This window comes from Melospiza georgiana, chromosome 11 (genome assembly GCF_028018845.1).
Source record: "Melospiza georgiana isolate bMelGeo1 chromosome 11, bMelGeo1.pri, whole genome shotgun sequence".
In the NCBI taxonomy this organism is placed as follows: Eukaryota; Metazoa; Chordata; class Aves; order Passeriformes; family Passerellidae; genus Melospiza; species Melospiza georgiana.
The window spans coordinates 11,096,573-11,109,069 of NC_080440.1; the positions used below are offsets into that span (position 1 = coordinate 11,096,573).

Consider the following 12,497-nt stretch of genomic DNA (forward strand, 5'->3'; position numbering starts at 1 on the left):
CATAAACACTGCATTAAACTCTGACACGACCTCCAAAAATCCATGTTCACATTCTTCAAAAACTGTCAGACAGTCAGGGAGGACAGAGGAAGCTAATGCTGCCAGACAGAGAAGCTGTATCCAGAGAAAAGGAATCAGGTTACCAAACCAGACCTGCTCCCCTGGATTGCTGACAGGCCTTTTGCAATTCTGCCACACCTACCTCCAGGAGAATAAGATTCCAGAGGCATCCAGCATCCTCCATTCTTCATGCAGCGAGGAGAGGGCTCAACACAGAGCACAAGGATGAAAGGGACAGTGGTTTATGGCAGACACAGCAGGAACTGCACACAAGAGCTTGTGAAAAGAAAGAAAATTTGGGCTCTGCAGCCAGCAGGCAAAGGTTTTTCCAGTATGATTCCACACCACCAGTTCCCTTCAGCCAGAACGTTGTAACCAAGGACTTTCAAATAAGGCAGTCATCCTGGGACCAAAATGAACAAGTTTTGTGATTTATAAACTGTGACTTGAAATACTGCTATTCCTCACACTCATTTGGAGTTTTTGTTGGCATTGGCAATAGGCAGAAAACAGCAGTTGACAAACTCATGGGACTGAAATATCTCACAGCACACAGTGACTGTTAAACACTTTATTGTTTAGGAGGGAACCCTGGAAGGGAAGGAATGTGCCTGCTGGTGTAACCAATGGGAGCATGCTAGGAACAGTTAATCCTAACAAGCTACTCAGGGTTACTTCCAAATACTTGGGACCTCTTTCTCCAGAGCAAACAGATGCAACAGCTCCTGAAACTCACATGTAGGTTGGTGAAACTGAAGTTAGAGCTGGATGAACCAGGCTTGTGTTGGAGCAAGACCCTAAGCTACAAGCTATGCTGGAAGCACCTGGGGCCAACACAATTCTTTACATTGCAAAACAATGAAAAGAAACTATAGCATCCCCTGCTCCTGGGACCCTTCTCCCACCCCCAGGAACATCCACTGAGACTGATACATGCAGGCATTAGAAGAGGAATCATGTTGTATTGTCTTGGTGATGGAGGGCAGAAGGCACTGGTTTTTGTCAGTGTCTGTCCAGAAGGATGCTGGAGTTTCCAAGGGTGTCTGTGGTCCCTGTCCTCTGCTCTTTGGCAGATGATGTTTATCCAGAATTAACTAACAGCTCCTGGAGAAAAAAGGAGACAAAAGGAAAAGGCAGTAAGTTAGTTATGCAGCTCTTGACATGGGAATGTTAACATCAGAAATGAAAGAGTAGCACTGGCAGGGTGAAAATCCCTCAGAAAAATCTTCAGGTTTCACCTACTGTAAAACACAAGATATTCAAGGGGAGAGGAGTGTGGAAGCAAGAAAGCAGCTCATGATACCAAACATGAGGCTGTGATCAAGAGCACATGGTCAGTTGCAACAATCAGGATTGTAAATCCACTGGCCTACAGTGGGACAGAACAGCTGTGACTTCAGGTAAGCCTTGGAGCAGTGAGTAAGTGCAACCCCACGCTAAGTCCTGCCTCAGCACAGGAGGACACAGGAGCACTTTGATTAGCTGCCATCAAACACACACACACATGCTCCCCATTCTCTCATCCTGGAACAGGATCAATATAAGACCACCAGAGAAGTGAGAAGAAGAAAAATGGGGACCCAGAGACCACCCCAACTCCTGACATATCTGACAGTCTTTATCCTATTAAGACCCAAGCCGTCCCAAAATTCAAAGCAAAATCACATCTGCTTTGTCCCCACAGAAACCTTCTAAGCAGTACCTCCTCAGATCCTGCAGGTATCTGCATATGAGCTGTGAACTTCTGAAGGTTATTGTAAGACAGAAAGCTTCAAATTAGGAAGTTTTTAGGATGGAGATTGCAAAGTCTGCTGTGGTGTAAATCAGAATGGAAAACATCACAAAATAATGATGCTAGCATGCTTGGCACTGTCTGTCAGAAGGTGGTGAGGATGTCATTTGGGCTGCTTCTGCACAGCAGGCTGATATTGGCTGACACATGGCCAACGTAGACTGAAAATGCTGGCCTTGAATTTCCAAAGACAGCCCCATCTCTGACAACAATGAACTGGAAAAGCTTCAAAGAACTCAAGAATAAAGAGAAAATTGTACACCAAATTATTTAGACAAAGGTTATGCAGAAATCTGACAAATGAACCATCAATAATACTCCACTGACTCTAATTTCCCAGGTAATTTTTCTCATCATTAGTGACTTAAAAGTTATGCACAGAGCAATATATTTTAAAAACTCCAATAGCACTCACTGAAATTGCAATGAATGAAGCAGTAACAACTCACGATCAATTTTGCAATGAAGTAATTTGCTGTATTCACATTGTAACACTTCAGTAAAGTGTCCAGGAATGCTACATTTTGTGAAAAAAAGAAAACAAACCAAAATCACTTCTGTGTCTACTCTGTGGTTAACCCTTCTGGAAGACAGTAAAACCTCTCTTTTTAAACACTTTTTGAAGAATATCAGAGTTACAAAATTTCATGTTCAAAATCATAACTACATATTTCAGCCTCATCTAGTTGCAGGTGTTTCTACCCATGGCAGGGGGGCTAGAAATAGATGATCTTTAAGGTCCCTTCCAGACTAAACCATTATATGATTCTATGATATTTTAACTTATTTCAGGAGAAAATGAAAACAGCCAGTTCTTAACCCCAATGAATGCTTTCCACCCTAACCTACCCACATACCAGGTATGCATTGAGCTGGAGGCTCACAAACATTCCTTGTGCAAAAATATCAGGTTCCATCTCACTCTGGATGACTAAACCTCCTCAAAATCCTTTGCACAGTGAGCCTGGACCCAGAACTGATGGGCTGAGGGACACCCTAACTCTGAGACTAAACCCACTCTTTGCCCACATAGCTTTGGAGCCATGCCAGTGCAGACTTGGCACCCTTTCATTTTCTTCCAACCTGGAATCCTCTCTGCAAGATGCTACCAACTTCCTACAGCACTTACCTCGAGCAGAAGGAGCCAGGAAAGGGAAGGAGAAGCTTTACCTCTTCTCCATGCCCTTATCATTGCATATGCACCAGACACGGTGAACAGGCAACAAGCCCAGGCTTTGCAATCACTCTTCTCACCAGACAGGATACTCCCAGTTAATGGAGTTGAGGCTCAGACTGAAAAGTTTTGGTGCCTCCTCAAAAAATGACTCCCCCACAGCTGGCATTAGCTGGTCTCTGCTGCAGTCTTAGCAGAACAAGAAGTCAGAGATGAACAGCCTTGGAGAGTGCATCACACCCTCAGTCTGATGAGGGAACAGTGCCCTTCTTGCATAGGGAGGGCGGGTTATTTTTAATGCCACTGCCAAGGCAATCCAGGTAGAGACCAGGTTCCAGTCTTGATGAGCTCCAGCCCAGCACCTCTACATATGAAAACAGCGTCCATGCAAAGGCAAACTCCTCATCGGCACAAACAGGGATGGCAATCTGTTCAGTCCTGACAGCAAGTCCAGCTGGAGGGCACACAGCACTTGTTTTCTTCCATGCCTCCCACAGCAAATGGGACCTTTGAGCCACTAACTCATGTTCTCCCACCACTGTGGCACCCTGCTCAGGAGCTAACTGCAGTCAAAATGGGCTGCTTGGCTGACACAGCCTGCCACCTTGCAGCCCCTGTGGGAAAGCCAGCAGCTCTCCAGTTCTGGTTCCAGTTGAGTGAGGAGAAAGGGCTGAGCTCTGCAAGTAGATCTGCTCCACAAATCACCCCTGCTGAGAAAGGAGTCCAGTCAATGCCCAACACAGTCCTTGTCCTCTAACAGAGCTGAGGCCCTGGGACCCAGCACTGGGGCGAGCAAGCTTCAGCAAGATTTTCTAATGCACCTGTTCCTCTGTCCTGTTCCTTGTTCCCAGTGCAGAAGCTCGGGGCTGCCTGGTGGATCTGCAGCATCCTCTCCACCTCCCCCAGGGCTGGCCAGCTCTGTGCCTCGGCTCTGGGCCTTGCTGGAGGCTCTCAGCCAACAAAGGAATCTCCCTCCTTGAAAAGCCAGACCCTGAAGAACCTCCTCCTTCACTGTTTGCCAGAGACACTGTTTGCCAAGCCTCAGCTGTGTTAAGGCATATTTATTTAACCAGTGTTAGTCTCACAGGGTAAACCCTGCAAGTTCCCTCCACCACGTGCCCTGCCTTTGTTTTAACATCCCTTTAAGCAGTTGCACCACAGCACTCACACATATGGGCACTGTGCAGCTATGAAGAAACCAGAAAGCAGATCCCCATGATAAATGACTTGGTACATTTGGAGTGTCAGTGACAAAGCAGAAATTAATCTCCATAGTTCCTAGTTGCCTGCTGTGTGCAGGCAGCTCTCAACATCACAATACCTGTTGGCACACAGCAGACCTCAGCAACGTGACCACACGACTTTTTCATCTCAGTTAGTGTGGAAAGAGGCACAAACAAAATACAAAAATCCTGACCTGCCCTGAGATGGGTGTTCAAGGCCTTTACACTGGATGAGGCATTTGTTGCAGGGCTATTAGCACCCCAAAGCACTGCAAGGGACATTTGAGTCACTTTGGTTTGATGTATGCTGTAGGTATTTTTTGGTTATGTGCAATTTGTTCTGTTACACTCAGAGTATTGGCTATTTTGTGGAGCAGCTGTGCTGACTAATGGATCACAGCACTTCTGTGCCATATAGTTATTGCACAGAAAAGCCTCTCTGTCTCTCTCATCCTTCAGGAGTCCAACAGTTGCTGTCCTTGGGACTGGAATAAGGAGGGCCAGGAGCATGCCTGGCAGCAACAAAAAACATTAATTCAAAAAGCTATGAAGAGAGTTTTGTTTTCCCTCTTCTCTGTACTGGTGTTAATAGTTTTGCAAAGCAGGCAAGTTCACCCAATGACTTCTTGGCTACATCCCCAGATGGTGTCTTCAAAGTTGGCTTGACAGCAGAAAAGACGCTTTTCAGAAAACTCACCAGATGCTTTGTCAGAACACCCCAGAAAGTGCTTTCACATGGAAGTCTCCTGGTCTACACACCCCACCAACACAGTGCTAGGAACAGAAAGAGTCTTTCTGGTTTCCTCCTCCCTCTCCTTTGGCTCACAAGAGCCACTGCTTGCTTTGCTCTGCCTGGACACCTCCCCATTGCTCTGCATCACCCGAATGCAAAGTTATTTACCAGCAGCACAACTAATCTCCAGCTGTTCTGAGACTCACCTGTTTGTTCATGCATTATAACATTGATTTCCTCCAGACAGTTGTTCTGATCATTGTTCTAACTTGCAGAGAGCTCCCGTCATTAGCCTTGCTTAACAGGAAATATTTTGCCACTGACTGAGCAGCTCTGCAGTCAGCAGACTGCACAAAAAAATCATCCTGGTTGGGGGGCTGCATCTCCCTGCTGAGCTGGAAACCCCAGACATCACAGTAGGAAACAAGCTCAGTGCTTTTGATTTTGGACATGTGCTAGAAAAGAGTGGGGCCAGGAGGAGCAAACACAGCTCTGCAAAGGGCTGCTGCTGAAAGGATGAGTGTTAATTAATCCACATACAAACCCAGGGCAGTTTTTGCTCAATCGATGTTAATTGCATTTAATCTCATTCTTGCCATTAAGAAAAGCCACCGGGCCAGGCTGATGTCGCTTACGCCTGACACGAAGATTCCACCCACGTTTGGGAGGCAAGGCAGCAGGAGAAAAGTAATGGAAAGAAAGGAATAACCCTTCCTCAACCCCTTCTGCATCACTGCACAATTTCATCAGGTCTGCTCCATTATTTAAACAATTTTTGTTTTCCACTAACATTACAGAGAAGCTCAAAGGATGAAAATCAGACACAGAGTGTTTCACTACTAGTTATTCTTGCTCTCCCAGGTACCAGCTTAGAGCTTTGCTAGCCTGCACAGCTTCGGCTATTGTGCTTCTGTAAAGGATTGAGATACAGAAAATTGCTTATGTGAAGTGGTGTTTGCTTTTTAGTCCTGGGCTGATCCCAACAGACCTGCCAGCGCCCCTCAATGTGACCTACAACTGCTGACTGCCACCTTCCATCAGCTCTGCTGAAATCTTTCTCCTCACCTTGCTACTGAGCACAACCCCAGCAGGCACCAAAGCACGCTGAAGCCTGTCTAACATAACACAAACTAGTATTTGCTATTAAACAACCTCTGACCAAATTTGCCTTATAAAACAGAACATTTTTGAAGCCTGAACTTCCCAGGTAAACCAACAGTGCACCCACCAGTGATCTGGCTCTGATCTGGGGACTGTGTCTCTATCTGCCCAGCTGCCTGCTTGGGAAATGGGAACAATCCTCTTGCCTCTGCAGGAATCAAGCCTGGGGACAGAGGAGCAGCTCTTGTAGCACAGGAAGCCCAAGGTGGCAGATTTCATGACTTCTGGCTTATTGCTTCTGTGAGAGCCTTGAGTTTTTCCAAATCAGTATCAAGAACAATAATAATCAAAGCCAGGCTCTGTCTGTGCCTTTCCCCCGTGGCAGCACACAATGCTTGCCCAGAGCCAATGCTGCAGTTTATCATGGATTTTCTTTATCCCTCAACAAGTGTTAATCCCAATGCCTCTCGCTGCATGAAGTGGACATATCACAAGTGCCATGAAGGACTGGCTGAGTTTTAAGTGCTCTGAAATGGCTCCACTAGACTTGGTCAAGATTGCTTTAAAATCATTTCCCATTAGGACTGTGACCCTCTCTCTTTACAGCCAGTGTAATGACTGTATCTCAGAGGAAGGTAATTACATCCCACTATCTGCACACATCAGAAACTGCACGCTCCAAACACTCCTGTGCCTTTCTGGACTGAGTGGTAGAAGGCAATGCAGGAGGCAAAAGAGATAACACTGGATGCCCCTCCATCCTGCAACTAGAGTCACCCCAAATGTTTTGCAAGCTTGTAGATTAGCCCCTGGGAGGGATAAAGGGATCCAGAAGGTACAGAGTGTTTCTAAAGCAGAACAATGACAACTTGTACAAATCCAGCTCTGGTTTTGTGAGGATTAAAATGAACTTCACCCAACTGTGAATATCCGCTTCCAGAGCCAAAAGGAATGGAAAACCACTTACTGATGCAACAGCATTTCATTATTTCAAACCCTAAGCCCAACACTTCCAAAAATTAAGGAGAGGCAACAGTAGCATTATTTGCTGGGGGACATTGGCTGCAGGGGTTTAACTGCTGAACTGCCAAGCCATGCTCTGGGCACAATATAATGAAACAACAGACACAAATATTGGCAACTTCTCCATAACTGTCTATCCTTCTCTTGCTACCAGCCTCCAGAATAATCAGTGGGAAAATAAAAGGAAAAAATAACCCCAGAAGCCAAGAGACTTTGGATTAAGTTGTATAAATGACCTGTTACCTCCTTACACGAGGAAGAAAGAAATGCAATAAATACCTGCAAAGCCATCTCAGTATCCTGGATTAAATGGATTACAGAAATGGAAAGTACATGATGCAAGATGTTATAAAACAAGATGCCAGGGAAGTGCAGGAATTTGAATCAGGCTGGCAAATGATCCCTGCAGACTATTGAGGAAAATTAATAGAGAGAAGGGGTAGAGAAAGGACATGGTAAGAAGACTGACTGATGAACACTGTTGTTAGGACGTGTAAATTCAGGATGTCAGACTTCCTCTTAAATCTACTTCAGTCCTGGAACAAAAATAGCAAATCCTACAGTGCTAAAAAGCACTGGAAGTAGAAAATCAGATATGGCAAGCCTCATTTCAGGATAGGTTTCCCCTGTGCATCCCTCAAGATTGAAGTTTGTGACTTTAATTATTCCTGGAACATTGTGTATATAGGGATTCAATGCAGGGATTACTAGCAGCATCCTTATTATAAAGTGCCACTTCTCAAACAAATTACACTTCACTGGATGTCAGTAACATACACAAGAAAACAAATTAGATAAAGGCAGAAGGACAGCAATATACAGGTCTGGTGCAAGGAAGTTTCACAAGGTCACCCAGGAAAATAAAGGCATTTAGAATTTAAACTCCCAAAACATTTCTAATTCCCCAGTGTATTAAAGCTCCATGTGACCCAGACACAAAACCTTCAATACACCAGTGACTCCACACAACCTGAAACCAAGCCTAGCTGAGGTGTGCTTTATTTGTGAAGAAATGCCATCAGGGAGCAGGTGAAGGGAGAGAGAGACAGGAGATGGAGGGAGCAGCCCCAGGTGTCCTCCCAAATCCTAGGGAACATCCCATCCCATGCACTGGCTGTTCACAGCCCCACACAGACAGATGGGAGAAGCCAGGGAAAGAGGATGTAATTTTGTTTGGAGGCAAATATAGCAGCTCCTTCACAAGCTGATTCCAGATTTACATACTGCATTTTGTCTTTCCAGAACTCATCCCAGGATGTATTACTAACCTGCACTAGTTCTAATGAGCATGTCTTCAACTCCTGAAATTTTCATGAAGATGGAAGCACAGGAAAGTCCAGTCCTTGGGTAGAGTGCAAAGAAGAGCTGAAAACACTTCACCTCAGGTATGGCACTGTCTGTGCCTCTGAGACGGGCTCTCAGTGGTTGTTTTTAAATTCTCAGACTGGGGAGTTCACCAGGGGCTTGCCAGTGTTATTAAACCCTGAAGTTCCTCTGTGCACTCCAGGAGGGTGAGCACTGCCTAGAGTGCACAAGCCAGTCCTAGGCTCTACTGTCAGTCACCTCCCAACTTCTTCCAGCAGCTGAAATAAATCCCCATCTCAGTTTCCCTTTCTGTACCTAAAACTAATGCCACTTACCAACCACACAGAGGTATGATAATTATTCACCAAGAGAAGATGCTAAAGAAATGCAAAAATTCAGTTCTCAAGGGATCCATTCCTCTGTACAATTTGCATTTATGCTTCAGAGGAAATCTGGTGCTTTATCTTGTTTCCTTCTGTCTTGCTTTAGCAGGCTCCTGCTCTGGATAAAGAGAATTCCTCTTTGGGTCAGGGCATCATGTCTGCATTTAAAGCATGGCTCAATCCTGCATAGTCTGCCTTCATACACCAAGAACAGAGGCAGGCAGAGACTTCTCCAGATATCCTTTTTCTATGACTAATTCTATTTTTGTTCAGTGATACAGAGAAATTCCACACAGAAGTATTATGAGCTTGACTGGCTTTATTTGTTTAACACTTCACATTTTCATTAAGCTGTTGCTACTCGGCAGCCAGTAATTTTATTTGTGTGATAGCTGTATTCATCTCACCCACATGGGTGTAGATGTCGCTCTCCTTTTCTTCTGGCTGAAGAGGCAAAAATCAGCAATGATAGTCAAGAGAAAACTGGGAATTCTCAGGTCTGTTTGCAGATAGATGTGAGATTTGACTCCTACCTGTTTTTGTGAAACACCTACCAAACACTAGGGGCATCTACAGGTAAAATTAAATAGAGGAAAATAATTATTTTACAAAACTATCCTCCTCTACCCAGGTACAAACCAGAAACTGAAATTATTTCAGCAGAATCAGCCCGTTTGACTCAGCACTGAACTCTCCTGCACCAGAAGCTTATTGCTGACTGAGCATTTACAGTATTTGAGTATCAGATTGTAAAGAATTAATTATATGTCTAACTCTTGCCAATTTTCAAGTATCTTGAAATATCTGGTCCCAGGAGCTGCAAGATCTGATTAGATCTCAAGGAAGAAAAGTCTGGTTGGCTGGCCCTCACCAAGCCCCAATTAGACAATCTTCTACCAAGTTCAGGCAACCAGACAGAATTAACAGCCCTTCTGAAATGTTAATGACTTGAACCCAGACAGTCAAATCACTGAGCCACACCTCTTGGCCAGAGGTTTCAGAAGTCAAGAAACACTAAACATTTCACTGTGCCACTCCCCTTTGACAAGATCAAGGAGTGGGAATTGTTGGGCAGGGAATGTGCAGCCCAGGCTGGAGAGCACTGGGTGTTCCTGCCGGGCATGACCCACGGATGGGGATGGAGAGGCTGTAACACATCAGGAGATGCTTGGCTGGGAGATTAGATGGAGATGCCCAACCACAGAAGGGGAAGCTGCAAGCTCAGCTGCCCTGAGCATGGCACTGTCACAGTCAGTCCCTGGGCAACAGGGATCTGCTCTGAGTAGCTGGCACCCAGCTCCACCAGTGCAATGAAGAGACCAGGAGATAAAATGCCCTGCAACTGAACTGTGGGTCTGAGCTAATGAAGGGAACATGGTGAACTCTGGGAGATGCATCTTGATTTCTCAGTGTCTCTTCCTGTGTAAATTCCAAGTCTTTCTTTCAAGATTAAAAACCTTTACCTAGTGAAAAACAAGCTCAGCATTTCTCTAGCTCCATCCTGTCCCTATCCCTCTTCAGAGGACACCCCGGTAGAATACCAGATGCTGGAATAAGCCACAAAAGCCTTCTAAACAATTATCTCCTATTGCCTCCTCTGCAAATTTATAGTCCTGCATCAGTGTCAAGACACAGACCTGCTTCCATCTGTCTAAAACACATTCTTTACAGAGGACCTGAAGGTGGAATGTTTAACGTTAGCATTTGAAAATGTATTCAGAGACTGGAAAAGAAAGTGACAGTTTTTAAGTGTGTTGTTCAATTGTCTTGTGGATGCTGCTCAAGTGGAGGGAGAGCTTTGTATTTTTTTTATAATATGACAAATGATGCCAGTCCCATCTTGTAATTTTCCTCACTGTACAGCATGTCTGTTCATGATAGATACCAGTGCAGCTGCTTAGGTGTCCGTTTATCTGCCTGGAAAGCATTGTCTGTTTGGAACCAACTCATCCTAAAACAGCAGCCCCAGAGGGTGAGAGAGGAAAAAAAGGGGAGTGGGGTGGGGGAGGAAGAGACAAGGGAGTTGTGGACTGGGAACACATTCATGCTTCTCCTGTAAAGGTTCTGGTAAAAAGCAAGCATCATATTCAGTTTAAGCTACATCCTCTCTGCCCCCCTCCTAGACCATTCTTTTCTACTGTCACTCAACACCTCTTTACGCTCTGCCCACAAAGACCTCACCACTAACATACATTTAATTCACACTTGCAACCAGTGGAAACAAAGCAAGCCCTCAGCTGCCTTCTGCAAATCTGTGCCAGCACAGAGGAGCCTTCAGGTCACAACCTGTACAGTTTGCAGTTTAAGGGAACATTTTAAATGAAAACAAAAAAGTAAAGGAAGGAGAGAGAAAAAAAAAAACAAGAAGAAAGAAAGAGGACAAATAAACCAAAGAGTACTTATACTTTGCGTTTAAAGAGGCTTTAAACAGGAACTTGCCAATTTTCTGTAACCAAGATTATAAGAGAATAAACTCAAATACTTCGTCCTTCTGCAGAGCCCTCTAAGCTGAATTTCACTCTCTGCAAAATGGCCAATATAGAAAAAAGCTCATAAATCCCTCTGACGTAAGTAACTTCACATTACTCTTGGGGAAACAGAGGCAGAGACAGATTCATTAATCCAAGTAAATGAATCCATGAAGCACTCTGAATTTCTGAATCTCCATAATATCCCACACAAGAAACAGCACCCAGGGCCCAGCAATTTCCATGCCATGTTGCCTGGCACAAGCAAAGCAAGAGTTAAACAGAGGAGAATGATTTTAGAAATGACAAGTACAGTTTTTAAACACCTGCCCTAGCCATGTAGCAAAACCATCTTTTGTTACTTTAAACTACCTCTCATTGTTTCACTCACTGCATCATTAATGCCAAAGACCAAGGTCACATATGTAAGATGCTGCCTCAGAAACCTGCTGAGTAGCAGAGAGCTGCACAACCTGTCTGAACAGGTGGGTACAAATTCCTGTGGCTCAGCACTGTCAGGGTTAGCCCGCTGGTAATACTCCAGGCTAGCAAGGTTAGGGTTGCCTTAATCTGCCATCATTATTCTGCAGCCTGGGCATATCCTGAGAGGATCTTGCTACAGGCTGGTAGTCTGTCTCTGACTTACCAAGAACAGTTTCCATGTGTGCAAGGGGAAAGTGGGTCTTACAAAGCTGTTTACAAAGAACTTTATAAGACATTTGTGTTAAAGAATTGTTAAAACCAGTACTGAATTGAAGACTTGATTTTTTTAAGACAAGGAGGTGTTCCTTAAAAATGGTCTTTTTATTTTCTTTTTTTTTTTTCTTTTTTTTTTTTTTTTTTTTTTGGTGGAGTAGGGTTTTTTAGTTTTGAAAATCATAAAACTCCACATGTAAGAAGGTGTCAGATGAACTCAAATTGTGTCAGGTAGTTGTCATTACTGTGACTTAGAACTGGAACTTGCATTCAGGACACTCAATATTTATTGTCTCCCTAAATTTAAGTTGACAGAAAGATTGTCTGCTCCTGCAGGTAGAAATCTAATTTCTCCATCTCTTTTCCACAGTCAGTCTCATTCTCACACGTAAATTCTCCTGGGTGGACCTGCTAACAGCTACCAATGATGATGCTGACCGAAGACCTCCAAGCACAAGGCTCTGAACTATGCAAACCAATCCTGGTGCCACTGATGTCTGCCTGGGAAGGCAACAGTGTGCCTGCACACACCCCCCCAG

At 44.5% G+C, this 12,497-nt stretch overlaps 1 protein-coding gene across 2 annotated transcripts in view; it reads right to left on the reverse strand.

Annotated features, from left to right (window-relative positions):
* Positions 1-616: 616 nt before the first annotated feature.
* The window catches only part of CHCHD6 (coiled-coil-helix-coiled-coil-helix domain containing 6), a 108,573-nt gene continuing 96,692 nt past the window's right edge, over positions 617-12,497 (reverse strand). For both annotated transcript variants that reach the window (XM_058031997.1, XM_058031996.1), the window contains one exon: positions 617-1,164. In XM_058031997.1, the coding sequence (XP_057887980.1) occupies positions 1,141-1,164 (24 nt within the window). In that variant the 3' untranslated portion in view covers positions 617-1,140. The remainder of the gene's footprint in view (positions 1,165-12,497) is intronic.